Raw genomic sequence first — 22,157 nt, 5'->3', positions numbered from 1 at the left:
GACGAAATAGACAAAAACGGAACATCACCATGTACCCCCTGACAACCCCAGCTGGATACCGACATAGAGTTCCAATCCAATACAGGATTATGGGTTTGCAGCCATGGCAACCCCAACACGACCACATCATGCAGATTATGTAGCACCAGAAAGCGAATAACTTCCTGATGTGCAGGAGCCATGCACATGGTCAGCTGGGTCCAGTACTGAGGTTTATTCTTGGCCAAAGGTGTAGCATCAATTCCTCTCAACGGAATAGGACACCGCAAAGGCTCCAAGAAAAACCCACAACGTTTAGCATAATCCAAATCCATCAGATTCAGGGCAGCGCCTGAATCCACAAACGCCATGACAGAATACGATGACAAAGAGCATATCAAGGTAATGGACAGAAGGAATTTGGACTGTACAGTACCAATGACGGCAGACCTATCGAACCGCTTAGTGCGCTTAGGACAATGAGAAATAGCATGAGTGGAATCACCACAGTAGAAACACAGACCATTCAGACGTCTGTGTTCTTGCCGTTCAACTCTGGTCATAGTCCTATCGCACTGCATAGGCTCAGGTTCAATCTCAGGCAATACCGCCAAATGGTGCACAGATTTACGCTCACGCAAGCGTCGACCGATCTGAATGGCCAAAGACATAGACTCATTCAAACCAGCAGGCATAGGAAAACCCACCTGTGTCCCGAAACACCCAAATGTCTAGGGGAAAAAAAAAAAAACTGAACACAGAGCTGAGAGAGAAAAAAAAAATGATGTCAGAACTTCTTTTTTCCCTCTATTGAGAATCATTAGGTAGGCTCCTAGTACTGTTATGAAGGCAATCCAGTGACACAGTGTGCCAGCAATCAGAGCACATACAGTGATCTGACAATAACCCAAAAACAATAGAACGAGCTCTGAGACGTGGAATCTCTGTAGACCGCAATACCTGAACCTATCCTAAACACAACTAAAAGGCAGCTGTGGATTGCGCCTGACACTACCTATGCAACTCGGCACAGCCTGAGGAGCTGACTAGCCTGAAGATAGAAAAACAAGCCTGACTTGCCTCAGAGAAATACCCCAAAGGAAAAGGCAGCCCCCCACATATAATGACTGTTAGCAAGATGAAAAGACAAACGTAGGGATGAAATAGATTCAGCAAAGTGAGGCCCGATATTCTAGACAGAGCGAGGATAGCAAAGAGAACTTTGCAGTCTACAAAAAACCCTAAAGCAAAAAACCACGCAAAGGGGGCAAAAAGACCCACCGTGCCGAACTAACGGCACGGCGGTACACCCTTTGCGTCTCAGAGCTTCCAGCAAAACGAATTGACAAGCTGGACAGAAAAAGTAGCAACAAAAGCAAAGAAGCACTTATCTAAGCAGAGCAGCAGGCCACAGGAAAGATCCAGAAGCTCAGATCCAACACTGGAACATTGACTAGGAGCAAGGAAGACAGAATCAGGCGGAGTTAAATAACAAAGAAGCCAACGAGCTCACCAGAACACCTGAGGGAGGAAGCTCAGAAGCTGCAGTACCACTTGTGACCACAGGAGTGAATTCAGCCACAGAATTCACAACAGAGACCTGCCTCCATTTAGTTGGGAGTACCTATATGATGTGATCTGCTTTACGACCATTTTGCAAGCACTGTCTGTGGGAGAACAAACAGCTCTCCAAGTATCTGGACGCTACCTTGCCCATACACGGTGCCATGGGTGCCACAGATGCGCCAGTCAAAATTCTGATTGCAGATTGCATCGATGTGCGTTCTCTCCGTGCCATGAAACAACCGGATTTCCTTCACATCTCGTCCCCGATTGACTTTCTTCATCTGTTCCTTTTGCCTTAAGAACAAAAAACAACATTACAAAACAAGCAACCACACCATAGTGAAGAATTAGAAAGAGCAGGGACCTCCTCTATCTGTAATGTCCTGCCACCCATAGTGAAGGGATGAAGCCATAGAGAGCAGGGACATCCTCTATCTGTAAGGTCCTGCCACCCATAGTGAAGGGATGGGGCCACGGAGAGCAGGGACATCCTCTATCTGTAAGGTCCTGCCACCCATAGTGAAGGGATGGGGCCACGGAGAGCAGGGACATCCTCTATCTGTAAGGTCATGCCACCCATAGTAAAGGGATGGGACCACAGAGAGCAGGGACATCCTCTATCTGTAAAGTCCTGCCTCCCATAGTGAAAGGATGGGGCCACCGAGAGCAGGGACATCCTCTATCTGTAAGGTCCTGCCTCCCATAGTGAAAGGATGGGGCCACCGAGAGCAGGGACATCCTCTATCTGTAAGGTCCTGCCTCCCATAGTGAAAGGATGGGGCCACCGAGAGCAGGGACATCCTCTATCTGTAAGGTCCTGCCTGCCATAGTGAAGGGATGGGGCCACCGAGAGCAGGGACATCCTCTATCTGTAAGGTCCTGCCTGCCATAGTGAAGGGATGGAGCCACAGAGAGCAGAGAAATCCTCTATCTGTAAGGTCCTGCCTGCCATAGTAAAGGGATGGTGCCACAGAGAGCAGGGACATCCTCTATCTGTAAGGCCATTCCATGCCCAGTGAAAGGATTGGGCCAAAGAGATCAAGGACATCCACTATCTGTAAGGAAATTCCAGCCATAGTGAAGGGATGGGGCCACGGAGAGCAGGGACATCCTCTTTGTGTAAGGTCATGCCACCCATAGTTAAAGGATGGGGCCACCCATAGTGAAGGTCCAGGAAAAAGATGTGCACACTGTCACTGGATTGGTGCAGGCATGAACAAAATAGTCCAAGTATAGGAAAAATCAGCCGCACTCAAATGGTTGAAAGTTCAGCAAACTGTGTAGTTTCTTTATTAACATCTATATATATAATTGCCTAAGGGTTTTTCCGTCTGTCTGTCTGTCTTTCTGTCTGTCTGTCTTTCTGTCTGTCTGTCTGTCCTGGAAATCCCACGTCTCTGATTGGTCGAGGCTCTGATTGGTCGAGGCCGCCAGGCCTCGACCAATCAGCGACGAGCACAGCGACGATGATGTCATAAAGGACGTAGATATCCCGCGTCTGATTGGTCGAGGCCGCCAGGCCTTGACCAATCAGCAACGGGTACAGCGACGATGATGTCATAATGGTTGCCATGGCAACGATGATGTCAAAGGTTGCCTCGACCAATCAGCGACGGGCACAGTCTGCCGCGAATTCTGGAATCATCATTGTCCATATACTACGGGGACATGCATATTCTAGAATACCCGATGCGTTAGAATCGGGCCACAGTCTAGTAAACAATAAACATCACCAGGTGCTTTTTTAGGAGGTAAATGGGTGGCGGACTATTCAATTTGGGTAACATTTCGACCCCAGCGGGTCTTTATCAAAACCTCACTTATGCCAAAGAGGTAGAGGAGAGGAGAAAGAGCCGAGTTCCCATAGGGCAGCTCCGGTGGAGTTGTGTGAAAGCGCGTCCGCCTAGTGGGTGATGTCAATAATATGTTAATAAAGAAACTATACAGTTTGCTGAACTTTCAACCATTTGAGTGCGGCTGATTTTTCCTATACTTACCCATAGTGAAGGAATGGGGCCACCGAGAGGAAGGACATCCTCTATCTGTAAGGCCCTCCACCCATAGTGAAGGGATGTGGCCACTGAGGGCAGGGACATCTTCTATCTGTAAGGCCCTCCACCCATAGTGAAAGGATGGGTCACCGAGAGCAGGGACATCCTCTATCTGTAAGGTCATGCCCTGCCATAATGTAGGGATGGGGCCACCGAGAGCAGGGACATCCTCTATCTGTAAGGTCCTGCCTGCCATAGTAAAGGGATGGGGCCACAGAGAGCAGGGACATCCTCTATCTGTAAGGTCCTGCCTGCCATAGCAAAGGGATGGGGCCACAGAGAGCAGGGACATCCTCTATCTGTAAGGTAATTCCACCCATAGTGAAGGGATGGAGCCACAGAGATCAGGGACATTCTCTATCTGTAAGGCCATTCCACGCCCAGTGAAAGGATAGGGCCAAAGAGATCAGGGACATCCACTATCTGTAACGCAATTCCAGCCATAGTGAAGTGATGGGGCCACGGAGAGCAGGGACATCCTCTTTGTGTAAGGTCATGCCACCCATAGTGAAAGGATGGGGCCACCAAGAGCAGGGACGTCCTCTATCTGTAAGGTCCTGCCACCCATAGTGAAGGGATGGGGCCACTGAGAGCAAGGACATCCTCTATCTGTAAGGCCTTCCACCCATAGTGAAGGGATGTGGCCACTGAGAGCAGGGACATCTTCTATCTGTAAGGCCCTCCACCCATAGTGAAAGGATGGGGCCACAGAGAGCAAGGAGATCTTCTATCTGTAAGCTTCTGTCACCGATAGTGAAGGTATGGGGTAACGGAGAGCTGGGGCATCCTGGTTCAATACTGGCTCATGCACTCATCCCTTCCTGGGGCCCATATTAACTCCCCTCCAGATGTGAGGGTGAAGAGCGGACGTACCACTGGAACACCTGCCACAGAGATGGGTTCTGGAGACGCCATATCTTCTTCACCTCGTGCCTCCTGACCGTCTTGGAGAAGCTGCTGACGATTTCTAAGAACTCGATGGATAGGTTCGAGACAAGAACTTTCTACCGAAGATAGAAGAAGATACGTGACCCCTCTTGTCCTTTGTCCTCCATTCACAAGTCATAGGGGCTCCGCACACTACCTTACAGCCGATCTCCGGCATGGCCTCAGGGTCCCAGCTCTTGGGGTAGATGTCAGTGTTCATGGGGGACGTTCCTGATTTCAGGGGGGATTTAGCTGCTGCCGATCTTGTGCTGAAAGTACAAAGGATAAAAGAAAGTTTAATACTGAATTGCTGACAAAGCATCTAATGACACATCCAGGAACAACGAGGAAAGCATCTATCTGTGAGGAGTTTACCTTCCTCGCAGTAATTTCACATCGTCAAAGCTCAGAAATTTCGGTCTCCTGCGCACATCTTTCTCCGTCTTGTATATAATGTTCTTCTGCTTCATTTCTGAGACAGTAAAAAAAGGTAATTCATCCTCTTGTATCACTGTCAGAGACATCGACGCTTGGAGAAACCTCCAGCAGATGTGGTTGGATACTCAGTCAGTGACTGTAATCTCGGGGTACACATGTGTCTATCCAGAGTCACACATCGATCCCGCTGCCATTTATCGCACCCGTACCTCGGAACTTGATCTCATAGATCTGGTTGCCGGCCATGAAAGGTATAACAGCGACTGGATCGGGGAGATACACGTTCTCCAGGTCTGACGACAATATGTTGGAGCTCACGTCTTTCATATTCTAAAAGGAGGAAAATAATGTGTAAAATATAATTCCTTGAAGTTCTGCTCTCCAGCACTACCCCTGCTCCCATCTATCACATGTGTGACCGGGAGACCTCTTGGGCCTTTCCAGGATCCAGACCCTGGGTGCTATAACTCTCTCGGCCCATCCTACTGTTCCACCCCTGAGGATTGCCCATTATTATGTGCCCAGTGCCTACTTACAGATTGGCCATATTGTATCCAGCTGCCATATTCATCCCTCCAGTACCACAGCCACTCAGTGGTCAGGACATATTCAGACGGCTTCACGACCGATGATACGGTGGAGAGACGACGAGCATGGTGCCCGCCTGATCTCATGGTCAGAAAGTCAATCAGAGGAACCCTGCAGAGGATAAGTGGGAAGAAGTTACCTGGTGATTCTATATTGAGAACGTGATCCACAGCAAGAAGATGATCGATGTCAGTGGCCATCATGTCTGGTCACTTATGTGGAGTTTGTTCCTCTTTAGTTGTCACATACACACATTATAATCTGATGCTCGGTTCTGGACGACCCGTACCTGTCAACCTTTGGGTCACAGTAACTTTTCTCAACATCCTCCATGTTGGGAACGTCTTCCCAGTCGGTTCCTTTGTGAATCTGCCAGCGGTATGGCAGGTAGTAATGCATGTCTGGGCAATCCTCTGGGAATAAGAAGAACCGAGCGTTACCTGCATATTAGACAATATCCAAACCTAATAGTGACAAACATAGGAAAAGTCCAGCGTTGCAGAGTTGATCCCGCAAGACGTAATGAGTGAATGAACTACAATTTTTTGCCAATTCTATCAAAACTGAAAGTTATTTGTGTTCAGTCCTGTAAACAATGTGCACACAAGTGGTCTTCACACCACCGTTCAGTCCGTCGGATACCTGTCTGACACTTTTGCACTTTATTACTGTGCACTGGGAGTCTGGACACTGGCCGTGGATGGGGCAGCACCTTTTTCTCCCTGTGGCTGCCCTTCTGGTGACCTGACGTGATTTAGACGCGGCTTCCACCGTTCGATAGCTTGCTTGCAGGTGACGGGTTACCCATCCCTTCTATAACGGGTATTTATACAGGTTTACAAAGTGTCCGGATGGCGCTATAAATTATTCCTTGATACGTCCCATGATACTGGTGGCTGTATACTTTGGATCCCCACTAAAGTGCCATTCATCCATCTCTATATCTGCTCTCCTCAACACTGAGCCTATGACTCCAAGGATAAGCCATACGGTTATGCAAATCAAGGAAATTTTTGAATCTCTAATTTTTGGGATGTGAGAGGGGCAAAAATATTATTCACATGAGACCTCAAAAATTGGATAAAGTCTTGTAGCGCTGTATCTGGTCCTTCAGTGCGCCAGTTATTGCCACTTTGCAAACAGAGAGATGCAGGATCCTTGAACTCAAAGACCTTAGTTTATCACTCCTGAAGTTCGGAGATGTCTAAACTCTTCAATGTTGCAAGTTGCAAGTCTCAAACTGGAATGAAAGCCAGAAATCCACAGATGGATCGTCAGATTAGAAGAATTGCATGCAGTGATCAATCCTGTACCGCAAATAAAATTGGACATCACCAAGAAAAAGGAGTCAATCAGCGTCTACACAACTATAAGAAACACGACATCCACCTAATGGTGCTCCACTGAGCTTACATCACATCTTCCCAAGGTTATCAGGGTACAGAGCAAGAAAGCAATGGAGGATTGCATGCAGTGACATTCAGAGAATGGTCTGGAGACCATGTGGGCAACGCCATGAAGAGACCTTCACAAGAGAACATCACACTGGTCCTACTCCCAGATTATGGTGTAGTGGGCCATAATGTCCTAGCCAATTCACTACTTTAATCCTTTAAATCAGGGACTTCATGTAATAAACTAGTGATGTGGAATTAATTGGAGACATCTGACAGCAGATGTTGGAGTTTGCAGCATCATTCTTGTCTGATACAATTCTGCATTCATTCCTAGACCTCGGGATCTATACCTCGATTATGCAGTTTTTCTCTCTCACTGACATATCAGATCATGTGAAATTCTGGTGAGAGCGGAGGGAGGTTGCCTGATCTCCCATAAATCACCATAAGAAGGTTGCGAGGGACAGAAACCTGGACTTGGCCATGAATAAGTCGTAACCTGCCAAGACACGTTAGCCAGTTCATAGGCTGCTGTATTTTTGACACCATGAGGGAATAAAAGTTAAGTCTTTTGAGATCATCTCCGCATTGTTGGGCTTTTTCTATGTTTGCTACTGAAAAGTCTGTGGATGCAGACAGATGTCTGTACAACTGAAGCGTCCGCAACACAACAACGGTGAATTGATCGTCTGTACATGTTCATATATTTAATAATGTCCACAAGGGGTCACTTACTTCCTAGACTACAATATTTCCAAAGATTAGAGAGACAAATCTCCGGGACTTTGTTGGGATCCACTGAAAAAAAAATAAGAAAAATATCATAACATCAGTATTTTATATCCTGGACACGCACATATCACTGATGTTTCGTCTAGAGAGTGGTAGACCCTAACGGTACAAACGAGTAGGTCGACTTTAAATATTTTAAAGACTTGTCCATGTTTGACCAACTAAGTAAAATACTCATAAAATACTAAACAACACGGACCTAACTTCTAAGTGTGACCTTCAGACTTTGAATGTGACAGGAGAAGCAACAGGTTGATATGGTTTCTTCACTTTTTATGTTAATTTGACCGATCAAAACAATGATTGAAGATGGTGCTAAGAAAACCAGTCATACCAGGGATGGATCACTATGTACCCAGATGGAGTTCATTTGAGCATTTTCGAAGATTAGCTACAATTAGATGAATCTTTCACCACTCATGTACTTACCCCTCTTTGGAGACGTCTGAGGATCGGAAAATGTAGGTTCAGCAGTCACTAAATCTGGAACACCTGCCCTCAATATCTGCTTATCATCAGGTACACGCTGGTACTGGACACTGGACTGGACTGGTTTTACATGAAGAACAGGTAGACCTTCTGTAGGAGAGTTTACCAGTCTGGGATAAGATGGAGGTGCGGCAGTGGAAGGACCAGCTGTTGGGGTGGTTACTGATTTGATGGTAACAGCTCCTCGAGTGATGGAAGGGTTTCCAATTGAGGTTGTCACTGGTTTCTCCTGAGGAATAGATGGACCTTTGATATGAGAATCAACCAATTTTGGATAAGATATTGATGGAGAAATAGAAGGACTTTCTGTGGCGGAAGTTTCTGTTCTGATGGTGGTAACACCAAAGTGAGGGTTGTTCTGGTTGACAGTTGAAGTGGTTACTGGCTTCTCCAGAGGAGCAAATGAACCTTTCATAGGAGAATTAACTAAGTTGAGATGTGTCTCTGGGGAGGACCATGGTTTGGTGGTATCAACTGATAGAGATATGGATGACTTTGTGATGGGAGCCATCATTGGTTTCTCTGGAAGAACAGATGGACCTTCTATTGGAGAATCAACGATTTTGCTTGGTCTTGTTGGTGGCACTAGTGTATCATTGGGTGGTTTCACCAATGAGGGTGACCCTGGCTTTTTAGAGTCCATAACTGATGGACCTTGTGTAGGAAAATTACTTGGTTTTGGTGGAGCATTAACGGAACCTGCTGGTGTAATGGCCGGCTTTGGCTGAGGGGCAGATGGGCTAGAACTTGGAGTAAAGAGTCCGGCTGGGATTCCTGTGGATAAAATTATGGATTAATTATGAAATTCTAAACTTTCTTTTCAGCAGTATATTCTTGGGGAGACCCCACAGGGGACGTACCTGGCTGAAAAAAAGATACTTGAGGTGAGGCTGGTGGTATGGTGGTTACAGTTGGCATTGGGTGTCGCATTCCTGATGACATTGATGGCTGGAAAATGGGATAGGTTCTGGTTGGTGTGTGCAGAAATGAAGCCCCTCTGTCGTCAGACTGGGACAGGGATGAATTAAACCATTTTTTCTTTATAATATCTTGCTGAGTTTTTAGAAATTCATTCCATTCATCATAATTGTCTCCAAACCAAATAGGACTCTCCCCATTCTCAGATGTTGGCCGGCTCCTTGATCTCTCCCAGACATCGCACCCTAAAATACATTTCAAAATATTATTTATATGTCAAGGCTGCTGACTGTATAAGATGCCCTAAAAAGCGGAGTCTTCCTCCATCGAGTGGCCCAGGGGAACGAGGAGTTTTCCAGCTCATTTTATTGAACAGTGGAGGTCCTACCGACAGAGCCCTCAGTGATCATCTATCCCAGGAAAAAAAAACTGAATCTATTAAAAACAGTCTATAAGACCTCCCACCTAAAATATGGATTATACCTGTTTCTTCTTGTCGTCCTTGACTCTTGTTTCTCAAAAAGTCCTGGTAATCCCCCTTTTTTGTGGGTCTTCCTCTGCTTCTCTGGACTGCAGGGTTCCCATTCTCAACATCCTTCTTTTCCACTTTGTTCAGTGACTGGAGACGTTCATTGTGTTTTAACTCAGAAAGTATCTGAAAGTTTTTTAGAGAAACCTCAGACATCTGACAGCGATCAGCACCAACGTCCAGGAGATTGTGAGAACGTTTACAGAAGAGTCGATTACATTCTCCTCGTGTGAAGAAATCACAAATGTGAAGACGGGAACAATCCTTGCCGAGGTCACACGAGTCACGCTGATACTTCCAACAGATCTGCAGAAAACAAGGTAAAAGTAAAAATTATAGAAAGGGGGCAGTATTATAGTAGTTATATTCTTGTACATAGGAGCAGTATTATAGTAGTTATATTCTTGTACATAGGAGCGGTATTATAGTAGTTATATTCTTGTACATAGGAGCAGTATTATAGTAGTTATATTCTTGTACATAGGGGCAGTATCATAGTAGTTATATTCTTGTACATAGGGGCAGTATTATAGTAGTTATATTCTTGTACATAGGAGCAGTATTATAGTAGTTATATTCTTGTACATAGGAGCAGTATTATACTAGTTATATTCTTGTACATAGGAGCAGTATTATAGTAGTTATATTCTTGTACATAGGGGCAGTATTATAGTAGTTATATTCTTGTACATAGGGGCAGTATTATAGTAGTTATATTCTTGTACATAGGGGCAGTATTATAGTAGTTATATTCTTGTATATAGGGGGGCAGTATTATAGTAGTTATATTCTTGTACATAGGGGCAGTATCATAGTAGTTATATTCTTGTACATAGGGGCAGTATTATAGTAGTTATATTCTTGTATATAGGGGGCAGTATCATAGTAGTTATATTCTTGTACATAGGGGTAGTATCATAGTAGTTATATTCTTGTACATAGGGGCAGTATTATAGTAGTTATATTCTTGTACATAGGGGCAGTATCATAGTAGTTATATTCTTGTACATAGGGGCAGTATTATAGTAGTTATATTCTTGTATATAGGGGCAGTATTATAGTAGTTATATTCTTGTACATAGGAGCAGTATTATAGTACTTACATTCTTGTACATAGGAGCAGTATTATAGTAGTTATATTCTTGTACATAGGGCAGTATTATAGTAGTTATATTCTTGTACATAGGAGCAGTATTATAGTAGTTATATTCTTGTACACAGGGGGCAGTATTATAATAGTTATATTCTTGTACATAGGGGGCAGTATTATAGTAGTTACATTCTTGTACATAGGAGCAGTATTATAGTAGTTATATTCTTGTATATAGGAGCAGTATTATAGTAGTTATATTCTTGTATATAGGAGCAGTATTATAGTAGGTATATTCTTGTATATAGGAGCAGTATTATAGTAGTTATATTCTTGTTTATAGGGGCAGTATTATAGTAGTTATATTCTTGTATATAGGAGCAGTATTATAGTAGTTATATTCTTGTTTATAAGGGCAGTATTATAGTAGTTATATTCTTGTACATGCTGGCAATTTTGAGTGTTAATTGTGGTGATAGATATGAATGAGATGGAAGAGTGGTATTTCTGTTGTTACACTGAAATGCGAGACTAAAGACGGCACATTTTTGTATTAGTTATTTGCGTTATGTTTTGCTCAGAAGTAACTTTATTATCTCTGCTGTGTTGCACTGACCTCCGGCAGAATCTGGCTGTCATTCTGGAGCAGGAGAACTTTTAATTCTTCTACATTCAGCCCACAAATTTCTTTGTTTTTCAAAATCGACCGGTTATGATCTGTTGTAATATCATGAGAAAACTTGCAGTGTTTTCTGAAATAAGGAATGTGTGATACTGTCTGCTAAGATGTTATATAAATAATCCTTTTATATATCATATTTCAGAGCTCTCAGTGAGAACCCAAAATAGTAAATATATATATATATATACACCACCTCCTGCCCTGTACATTACTCCCCGGTCACCACCTCCTGTCCTGTACATTACTCCCCGGTCACCACCTCCTGTCCTGTACATTACTCTCCGGTCACCACCTCCTGTCCTGTACATTACTCCCCGGTCACCACCTCCTGTCCTGTACATTACTCTCCGGTCACCACCTCCTGTCCTGTACATTACTCCCCGGTCACCACCTCCTGTCCTGTACATTACTCCCCGGTCACCACCTCCTGTCCTGTACATTACTCCCCGGTCACCACCTCCTGCCCTGTACATTACTCCCCGGTCACCACCTCCTGTCCTGTACATTACTCCCCGGTCACCACCTCCTGTCCTGTACATTACTCCCCGGTCACCACCTCCTGTCCTGTACATTACTCCCCGGTCACCACCTCCTGTCCTGTACATTACTCTCCGGTCACCACCTCCCGTCCTGTACATTACTCCCCGGTCACCACCTCCCGTCCTGTACATTACTCCCCGGTCACCACCTCCCTGTTGTGAATTCTGTGGCTGAATTCACTCCTGTGGTCACAAGTGGTACTGCAGCTTCTGAGCTTCCTCCCTCAGGTGATCTGGTGAGCTCGTTAGCTGCTTCGTTACTTAACTCCACCTGATGCTGCTATCCTTGCTCCTTGTCAATGTTCCAGTCTTGGATCTGAGCTTCTCCTGATTGTTCCTGTGACCTGCTGCTCTGTATAGCTAAGTGCTTTTTCGCTATTTTGTTGCTTTTTTCTGTCCAGCTTGTCTTTTGGTTTTGCTGGAAGCTCTGAGACGCAAAGGGTGTACCGCCGTGCCGTTAGTTCGGCACGGTGGGTCTTTTTGCCCCCTTTGCGTGGTTTTTGCTTTAGGGTTTTTTGTAGACTGCAAAGTTCGCTTTACTGTCCTCGCTCTGTCTAAGAATATCGGGCCCCCCTTTGCTGAATCTATTTCATCCCTGCGTTTTGTCTTTTCATCTTACTCACAGTCATTATATGTGGGGGGCTGCCTTTTCCTTTGGGGTATTTCTCTGGGGCAAGTCAGGCCTATTTTTCTATCTTCAGGCTAGCTAGTTTCTTAGGCTGTGCCGAGTTGCATAGGTAGTTGTTAGGCGCAATCCACAGCCGCCTTCAGTTGTGTTTAGGATAGGATCAGGTGTGCAGTCTACAGAGTTTCCACGTCTCAGAGCTCGTTCTTTTGTTTTTTGGGTATTTGTCAGATCACTGTGTGTGCTCTGACTGCTAGGCACATTGTGTCTCTGGATTGCCTTCATAACACCATTCATAAGCAGACACAACAGTACAAGGAGCCAAACTAATGATTCTCAATAGAGGGAAAGAAAAAGTTCTGACATCATTTTTTATTTTTTTATTTTCTGCTCTGTGTTCACTTTTTTTTTTCCCCTAGACATTTGGGTGATTCTGGACACAGGTGTGGACATGGATATTCAGGGTCTGTGCTCTTCAATGGATAATCTCGTTATAAATGTACAAAAGATTCAAGATACTATTGATCAGAAATCTATGTTAGAACCAAGAATTCCTATTCCTGATTTGTTTTTTGGAGATAGAACTAAGTTTCTAAGTTTCAAAAATAATTGTAAGCTATTTCTGGCCTTGAAACCTCGTTCTTCTGGTAATCCTGTTCAACAGGTTTTGATTATTATTTCTTTTTTGCGCGGCGACCCTCAAGACTGGGCATTTTCTCTTGCGCCAGGAGACCCTGCATTGAGTAGTGTCGATGCGTTTTTCCTGGCGCTCGGATTACTGTACGATGAGCCTAATTCAGTGGATCAGGCTGAGAAAAATTTGCTGGCTTTGTGTCAGGGTCAGGATGAGATAGAGGTATATTGTCAGAAATTTAGGAAATGGTCAGTACTCACTCAGTGGAATGAATCTGCGCTGGCAGCTTTGTTCAGAAAGGGTCTCTCTGAGGCTCTTAAGGATGTCATGGTGGGTTTTCCTATGCCTGCTGGTTTGAATGAGTCTTTGTCTTTGGCCATTCAGATCGGTCGACGCTTGCGCGAGCGTAAATCTGTGCACCATTTGGCGGTATTGCCTGAGATTAAACCTGAGCCTATGCAGTGCGATAGGACTATGACCAGAGTTGAACGGCAGGAATACAGACGTCTGAATAGGCTGTGTTTCTACTGTGGTGATTCCACTCATGCTATTTCTGATTGTCCTAAACGCACTAAGCGGTCCGCTAGGTCTGCCGTCATTGGTACTGTACAGTCCAAATTCCTTCTGTCCGTTACCCTGATTTGCTCTTTGTCGTCGTTTTCTGTCATGGCGTTTGTGGATTCAGGCGCTGCCCTGAATCTGATGGATTTGGATTATGCTAAACGTTGTGGGTTTTTCTTGGAGCCTTTGCGGTGTCCTATTCCATTGAGAGGAATTGATGCTACACCTTTGGCCAAGAATAAACCTCAGTACTGGGCCCAGCTGACCATGTGCATGGCTCCTGCACATCAGGAAGTTATTCGCTTTCTGGTGTTGCATAATCTGCATGATGTGGTCGTGTTGGGGTTGCCATGGCTGCAAACCCATAATCCTGTATTGGATTGGAATTCCATGTCGGTATCCAGCTGGGGTTGTCAGGGGGTACATGGTGATGTTCCATTTGTGTCAATTTCGTCATCCACCCCTTCTGAGGTCCCAGAGTTCTTGTCTGATTATCAGGATGTATTTGAAGAGCCCAAGTCCGATGCCCTACCTCCGCATAGGGATTGTGATTGTGCTATCAATTTGATTCCTGGTAGTAAATTCCCTAAGGGTCGTTTGTTTAATTTATCCGTGCCTGAGCACGCCGCTATGCGCAGTTATGTGAAGGAATCCCTGGAGAAGGGGCATATTCGCCCATCGTCATCACCACTGGGAGCAGGCTTCTTTTTTGTAGCCAAGAAGGATGGTTCGTTGAGACCGTGTATTGATTACCGCCTTCTTAATAAGATCACTGTTAAATTTCAGTATCCCTTGCCATTGTTATCTGACTTGTTTGCTCGGATTAAGGGGGCTAGTTGGTTCACTAAGATAGATCTTCGTGGTGCGTATAATCTGGTGAGAATCAGGCAAGGAGATGAATGGAAAACTGCATTTAATACGCCCGAGGGTCATTTTGAGTATCTAGTGATGCCGTTCGGACTTGCCAATGCTCCATCTGTGTTTCAGTCCTTAATGCATGACATCTTCCGTGAGTATCTGGATAAATTCCTGATTGTTTACTTGGATGACATTTTGATCTTCTCAGATGATTGGGAGTCTCATGTGAAGCAGGTCAGAATGGTTTTTCAGGTCCTGCGTGCTAATTCTTTGTTTGTGAAGGGATCAAAGTGTCTCTTTGGTGTGCAGAAAGTTTCATTTTTGGGGTTCATCTTTTCCCCTTCTACTATCGAGATGGATCCAGTTAAGGTCCAAGCCATTCAGGATTGGACTCAGCCGACATCTCTGAAAAGTCTGCAAAAGTTCCTGGGCTTTGCTAATTTTTATCGTCGCTTCATCTGTAATTTTTCTAGCATTGCCAAATCATTGACCGATTTGACCAAGAAGGGTGCTGATTTGGTTAATTGGTCTTCTGCTGCTGTGGAAGCTTTTCAGGAGTTGAAGCGTCGATTTTGTTCTGCCCCTGTGTTGTGTCAGCCAGATGTTTCTCTTCCGTTCCAGGTCGAGGTTGATGCTTCTGAGATTGGAGCAGGGGCAGTTTTGTCACAGAGAGGTTCTGGGTGCTCAGTGATGAAACCATGTGCTTTCTTTTCCAGGAAGTTTTCGCCCGCTGAGCGTAATTATGATGTGGGCAACCGAGAGTTGCTGGCCATGAAGTGGGCATTCGAGGAGTGGCGTCATTGGCTTGAAGGAGCTAAGCATCGCGTGGTGGTATTGACTGATCATAAGAACTTGACTTATCTCGAGTCTGCCAAGCGCTTGAATCCTAGACAGGCCCGTTGGTCGTTATTTTTTGCCCGCTTCGACTTTGTGATTTCGGACCTTCCGGGCTCTAAAAATGTGAAGGCTGATGCCCTGTCTAGGAGTTTTGTGCCCGACTCCCCAGGGTTATCTGAGCCGGCGAGTATCCTCAAGGAAGGAGTCATTGTGTCTGCCATCTCCCCTGATTTGCGGCGGGTGCTGCAAAAATTTCAGGCGAGTAAACCTGATCGTTGTCCAGCGGAGAAACTGTTCGTCCCTGATAGGTGGACTAATAAAGTTATCTCTGAACTTCATTGTTCGGTGTTGGCTGGTCATCCTGGAATCTTTGGTACCAGAGAGTTAGTGGCTAGATCCTTCTGGTGGCCATCTCTGTCACGGGATGTACGTACTTTTGTGCAGTCCTGTGGGATTTGTGCTAGGGCTAAGCCCTGCTGTTCTCGTGCCAGTGGGTTGCTTTTGCCCTTGCCGGTCCCAAAGAGGCCTTGGACACATATTTCGATGGATTTCATTTCTGACCTTCCCGTTTCTCAAAAGATGTCAGTCATTTGGGTGGTCTGTGATCGCTTTTCTAAAATGGTCCATCTGGTGCCCTTGGCTAAATTGCCTTCCTCCTCTGATTTGGTGCCTTTGTTCTTTCAGCATGTGGTTCGTTTGCATGGCATTCCTGAGAATATTGTTTCTGACAGAGGTTCCCAGTTTGTTTCAGGGTTTTGGCGAGCCTTTTGTGGTAGGATGGGCATTGACCTATCCTTTTCCTCGGCTTTCCATCCTCAGACTAATGGCCAGACCGAACGAACCAATCAGACCTTGGAAACATATCTGAGATGTTTTGTTTCTGCAGACCAGGATGATTGGGTGTCCTTTTTGCCGTTGGCTGAGTTCGCCCTTAATAATCGGGCCAGCTCGGCTACCTTGGTTTCTCCATTTTTTTGCAATTCTGGGTTCCATCCTCGTTTCTCTTCAGGACAGGTTGAGTCTTCGGACTGTCCTGGTGTGGATTCTGTGGTGGGCAGGTTGCAGCAGATCTGGACTCAGGTAGTGGACAATTTGACCTAGTCCCAGGAGAAGGCTCAACTTTTCGCTAATCGCAGACGCCGTGTGGGTCCCCGACTTCGTGTTGGGGATCTGGTTTGGTTATCTTCTCGTCATATTCCTATGAAGGTTTCCTCTCCTAAATTTAAACCTCGTTTTATTGGTCCGTATAGGATTTCTGAGGTTCTCAATCCTGTGTCTTTTCGTCTGACCCTCCCAGACTCCTTTTCCATACATAATGTATTCCATAGGTCGTTGTTGCGGAGATACGTGGCACCTATGGTTCCATCTGTTGAGCCTCCTGCCCCGGTTTTGGTGGAGGGGGAATTGGAGTATATTGTGGAGAAGATTTTGGATTCTCGTGTTTCTAGACGGAAACTCCAGTATCTGGTTAAATGGAAGGGTTATGCTCAGGAAGATAATTCCTGGGTTTTTGCCTCTGATGTTCATGCTTCCGATCTTGTTCGTGCCTTTCATGCGGCTCATCCTGGTCGGCCTGGGGGCTTTGGTGAGGGTTCGGTGACCCCTCCTCAAGGGGGGGGGGGGGGTACTGTTGTGAATTCTGTGGCTGAATTCACTCCTGTGGTCACAAGTGGTACTGCAGCTTCTGAGCTTCCTCCCTCAGGTGATCTGGTGAGCTCGTTAGCTGCTTCGTTACTTAACTCCACCTGATGCTGCTATCCTTGCTCCTTGTCAATGTTCCAGTCTTGGATCTGAGCTTCTCCTGATTGTTCCTGTGACCTGCTGCTCTGTATAGCTAAGTGCTTTTTCGCTATTTTGTTGCTTTTTTCTGTCCAGCTTGTCTTTTGGTTTTGCTGGAAGCTCTGAGACGCAAAGGGTGTACCGCCGTGCCGTTAGTTCGGCACGGTGGGTCTTTTTGCCCCCTTTGCGTGGTTTTTGCTTTAGGGTTTTTTGTAGACTGCAAAGTTCGCTTTACTGTCCTCGCTCTGTCTAAGAATATCGGGCCCCCCTTTGCTGAATCTATTTCATCCCTACGTTTTGTCTTTTCATCTTACTCACAGTCATTATATGTGGGGGGCTGCCTTTTCCTTTGGGGTATTTCTCTGGGGCAAGTCAGGCCTATTTTTCTATCTTCAGGCTAGCTAGTTTCTTAGGCTGTGCCGAGTTGCATAGGTAGTTGTTAGGCGCAATCCACAGCCGCCTTCAGTTGTGTTTAGGATAGGATCAGGTGTGCAGTCTACAGAGTTTCCACGTCTCAGAGCTCGTTCTTTTTTTTTTTGGGTATTTGTCAGATCACTGTGTGTGCTCTGACTGCTAGGCACATTGTGTCTCTGGATTGCCTTCATAACACCATTAATAAGCAGACACAACACCTCCCGTCCTGTACATTACCCCCCGGTCACCACCTCCTGTCCTGTTCATTACTCTCCGGTCACCACCTCCCGTCCTGTACATTACTCCCCGATCACCACCTCCTGTCCTGTACATTACTCCCCGGTCACCACCTCCTGTCCTGTACATTACTCCCCGGTCACCACCTCCTGTCCTGTACATTACTCCCCGGTCACCACTTCCTGTCCTGTACATTACTCCCCGGTCACCACCTCCTGTCCTGTACATTACTCCCCGGTCACCACCTCCTGTCCTGTACATTACTCCCCGGTCACCACCTCCTGTCCTGTACATTACTCCCCAGTCACCACCTCCTGTCCTGTACATTACTCCCCGGTCACCACCTCCTGTCCTCTACATTACTCCCCGGTCACCACCTCCCACCCTGTACATTACTCCTCGGTCACCACCTCCTGCCCTGTACATTACTCCCCGGTCACCACCTCCTGTCCTGTACATTACTCCCCGGTCACCACCACCTGTCCTGTACATTACTCCCCGGTCACCACCTCCCGCCCTGTACATTACTCCCCGGTCACCACCACCTGTCCTGTACATTACTCCCCGGTCACCACCTCCCGCCCTGTACATTACTCCCCGGTCACCACCTCCCGTCCTGTACATTACTCCCCGGTCACCACCTCCTGTCCTGTACATTACTCCCCGGTCACCACCTCCTGTCCTGTACATTACTCCCCGGTCACCACCTCCTGTCCTGTACATTACTCCCCGGTCACCACCTCCTGTCCTGTACATTACTCCCCGGTCACCACCTCCTGTCCTGTACATTACTCCCCGGTCACCATCTCCTGTCCTGTACATTACTCCCCGGTCACCACCTCCTGTCCTGTACATTACTCCCCGGTCACCACCTCCTGTCCTGTACATTACTCCCCGGTCACCACCTCCTGTCCTGTACATTACTCCCCGGTCACCATCTCCTGTCCTGTACATTACTCCCCGGTCACCACCTCCTGTCCTGTACATTACTCCCCGGTCACCACCTCCTGTCCTGTACATTACTCCCCGGTCACCACCTCCTGTCCTGTACATTACTCCCCGGTCACCACCTCCTGTCCTGTACATTACTCCCCGGTCACCACCTCCTGTCCTGTACATTACTCCCCGGTCACCACCTCCCGTCCTGTACATTACTCCCCGGTCACCACCTCCTGTCCTGTACATTACTCCCCGGTCACCACCTCCTGTCCTGTACATTACTCTCCGGTCACCACCTCCTGTCCTGTACATTACTCTCCGGTCACCACCTCCTGTCCTGTACATTACTCCCCGGTCACCACCTCCTGTCCTGTACATTACTCCCCGGTCACCATCTCCTGTCCTGTACATTACTCCCCGGTCACCACCTCCTGTCCTGTACATTACTCCCCGGTCACCACCTCCTGTCCTGTACATTACTCCCCGGTCACCACCTCCCGTCCTGTACATTACTCCCCGGTCACCACCTCCCGTCCTGTACATTACTCCCCGGTCACCACCTCCCGTCCTGTACATTACTCCCCGGTCACCACCTCCTGTCCTGTACATTACTCCCCGGTCACCACCTCCTGTCCTGTACATTACTCCCCGGTCACCACCTCCTGTCCTGTACATTACTCCCCGGTCACCACCTCCTGTCCTGTACATTACTCTCCGGTCACCACCTCCTGTCCTGTACATTACTCTCCGGTCACCACCTCCTGTCCTGTACATTACTCCCCGGTCACCACCTCCTGTCCTGTACATTACTCTCCGGTCACCACCTCCTGTCCTGTACATTACTCCCCGGTCACCACCTCCTGTCCTGTACATTACTCCCCGATCACCACCTCCTGTCCTGTACATTACTCCCCGGTCACCACCTCCTGTCCTGTACATTATTCCCCGGTCACCCATCTCCCGTCCTGTACATTACTCCCCGGTCACCACCTCCTGTCCTGTACATTACTCCCCGGTCACCACCTCCTGTCCTGTACATTACTCCCCGGTCACCACCTCCTGTCCTGTACATTACTCCCCGGTCACCACCTCCTGTCCTGTACATTACTCCCCGGTCACCACCTCCTGTCCTGTACATTACTCTCCGGTCACCACCTCCTGTCCTGTACATTACTCCCCGGTCACCACCTCCTGTCCTGTACATTACTCCCCGGTCACCACCTCCTGTCCTGTACATTACTCTCCGGTCACCACCTCCTGTCCTGTACATTACTCCCCGGTCACCACCTCCTGTCCTGTACATTACTCCCCGGTCACCACCTCCTGTCCTGTACATTACTCCCCGGTCACCACCTCCTGTCCTGTACATTACTCCCCGGTCACCACCTCCTGTCCTGTACATTACTCTCCGGTCACCACCTCCTGTCCTGTACATTACTCTCCGGTCACCACCTCCTGTCCTGTACATTACTCCCCGGTCACCACCTCCTGTCCTGTACATTACTCCCCGGTCACCACCTCCCGTCCTGTACATTACTCCCCGGTCACCACCTCCTGTCCTGTACATTACTCTCCGGTCACCACCTCCCGTCCTGTACATTACTCCCCGGTCACCACCTCCTGTCCTGTACATTACTCCCCGGTCACCACCTCCCGTCCTGTACATTACTCCCCGGTCACCACCTCCTGTCCTGTACATTACTCCCCGGTCACCATCTCCCGTCCTGTACATTACTCCCCGGTCACCACCTCCTGTCCTGTACATTACTCCCCGGTCACCACCTCCTGTCCTGTACATTACTCCCCGGTCACCACCTCCTGTCCTGTACATTACTCCCCGGTCACCATCTCCTGTCCTGTACATTACTCCCCGGTCACCACCTCCTGTCCTGTACATTACTCCCCGGTCACCACCTCCCGTCCTGTACATTACTCCCCGGTCACCATCTCCCGTCCTGTACATTACTCCCCGGTCACCACCTCCCGTCCTGTACATTACTCCCCGGTCACCACCTCCTGTCCTGTACATTACTCCCCGGTCACCACCTCCCGTCCTGTACATTACTCCCCGGTCACCACCTCCTGTCCTGTACATTACTCCCCGGTCACCACCTCCTGTCCTGTACATTACTCCCCGGTCACCACCTCCTGTCCTGTACATTACTCCCCGGTCACCACCTCCTGTCCTGTACATTACTCCCCGGTCACCACCTGCTGTCCTGTACATTACTCCCCGGTCACCACCTGCTGTCCTGTACATTACTCCCCGGTCACCACCTCCTGTCCTGTACATTACTCCCCGGTCACCACCTCCTGTCCTGTACATTACTCCCCGGTCACCACCTCCTGTCCTGTACATTACTCCCCGGTCACCACCTCCCGCCCTGTACATTACTCCCCGGTCACCACCTCCTGTCCTGTACATTACTCCCCGGTCACCACCTCCTGTCCTGTACATTACTCCCCGGTCACCACCTCCTGTCCTGTACATTACTCCCCGGTCACCACCTCCTGTCCTGTACATTACTCCCCGGTCACCATCTCCCGTCCTGTACATTATTCCCCGGTCACCACCTCCTGTCCTGTACATTACTCCCCGGTCACCACCTCCTGTCCTGTACATTATTCCCCGGTCACCATCTCCTGTCCTGTACATTACTCCCCGGTCACCCACCTCCAGCACTTGCCCTGCAGGTAGTATCGGCACAGGTGCAGCTTGTCGCACTCCTCCTCTGTTTCATCCTTCAGATATTGACGGCAGATTCTCACAGGGTTTCGGGCCAGAACAAGATCCCCAACCAACGAGAACTTCTGGGGTTCATCACGCAGAATTTGCTCAATCTGCTCTGGAGGAAGCTCCAAGAATCCAGACAACTGATCTCTACGCAGCCGACCCCCATGTGAGCAAAGCAGCTTGGTCAGATATGAGGTGACAGTAGGATCAGACATGGATCTTATGGAATTAATGAACCTGGTAACACAGGAGCTGCCTCGAGGCTGAGAGCGGACTGATCGTCTGAAGAGAGAGGAGGATCCTGCACAAGGCTGAGGAGAAACGAAACCGGAAAGCAAGAAACCAGCTGGAGAGAGCAAGAATCTGTTTACATACACGTGATCAAGCCGGACAGGCGTGGTACTGTGCAGTGTATATACACAGGAGGAGTGGTACTGTGCAGTGTATATATACAGGAGGAGTGGTACTGTGCAGTGTATATATACAGGAGGAGTGGTACTGTGCAGTGTATATATACAGGAGGAGTAGTACTGTGCAGTGTATATATACAGGAG

At 47.5% G+C, this 22,157-nt stretch overlaps 1 protein-coding gene across 2 annotated transcripts in view; it reads right to left on the bottom strand.

Annotated features, from left to right (window-relative positions):
- LOC138674968 (zinc finger CCCH-type antiviral protein 1-like) overlaps positions 1–21,941 on the bottom strand; it is a 35,715-nt gene extending 13,774 nt beyond the window's left edge. The window contains exons 1-13 of one of the 2 annotated variants that reach the window (XM_069762850.1): positions 21,544–21,941; positions 11,381–11,516; positions 9,629–9,980; positions 9,088–9,390; positions 8,168–9,001; positions 7,682–7,744; positions 5,839–5,962; positions 5,498–5,660; positions 5,171–5,291; positions 4,899–4,995; positions 4,681–4,792; positions 4,470–4,600; positions 1,688–1,839 (exon numbers count right to left, since the gene is read on the bottom strand). In XM_069762850.1, the coding sequence (XP_069618951.1) occupies positions 1,688–1,839; positions 4,470–4,600; positions 4,681–4,792; positions 4,899–4,995; positions 5,171–5,291; positions 5,498–5,660; positions 5,839–5,962; positions 7,682–7,744; positions 8,168–9,001; positions 9,088–9,390; positions 9,629–9,980; positions 11,381–11,516; positions 21,544–21,818 (2,863 nt within the window). In that variant the 5' untranslated portion in view covers positions 21,819–21,941. The remainder of the gene's footprint in view (positions 1–1,687; positions 1,840–4,469; positions 4,601–4,680; positions 4,793–4,898; positions 4,996–5,170; positions 5,292–5,497; positions 5,661–5,838; positions 5,963–7,681; positions 7,745–8,167; positions 9,002–9,087; positions 9,391–9,628; positions 9,981–11,380; positions 11,517–21,543) is intronic. The other variant, XM_069762851.1, reaches the window with a different exon arrangement.
- Between the last annotated feature and the right edge of the window lie 216 nt (positions 21,942–22,157).

The sequence above is a fragment of the Ranitomeya imitator genome, chromosome 4 (assembly GCF_032444005.1).
Source record: "Ranitomeya imitator isolate aRanImi1 chromosome 4, aRanImi1.pri, whole genome shotgun sequence".
Lineage (NCBI taxonomy): Eukaryota > Metazoa > Chordata > Amphibia > Anura > Dendrobatidae > Ranitomeya > Ranitomeya imitator.
Note: the sequence above shows the minus strand (reverse complement) of the source record. Positions and strands in the feature narration are given on the sequence as shown.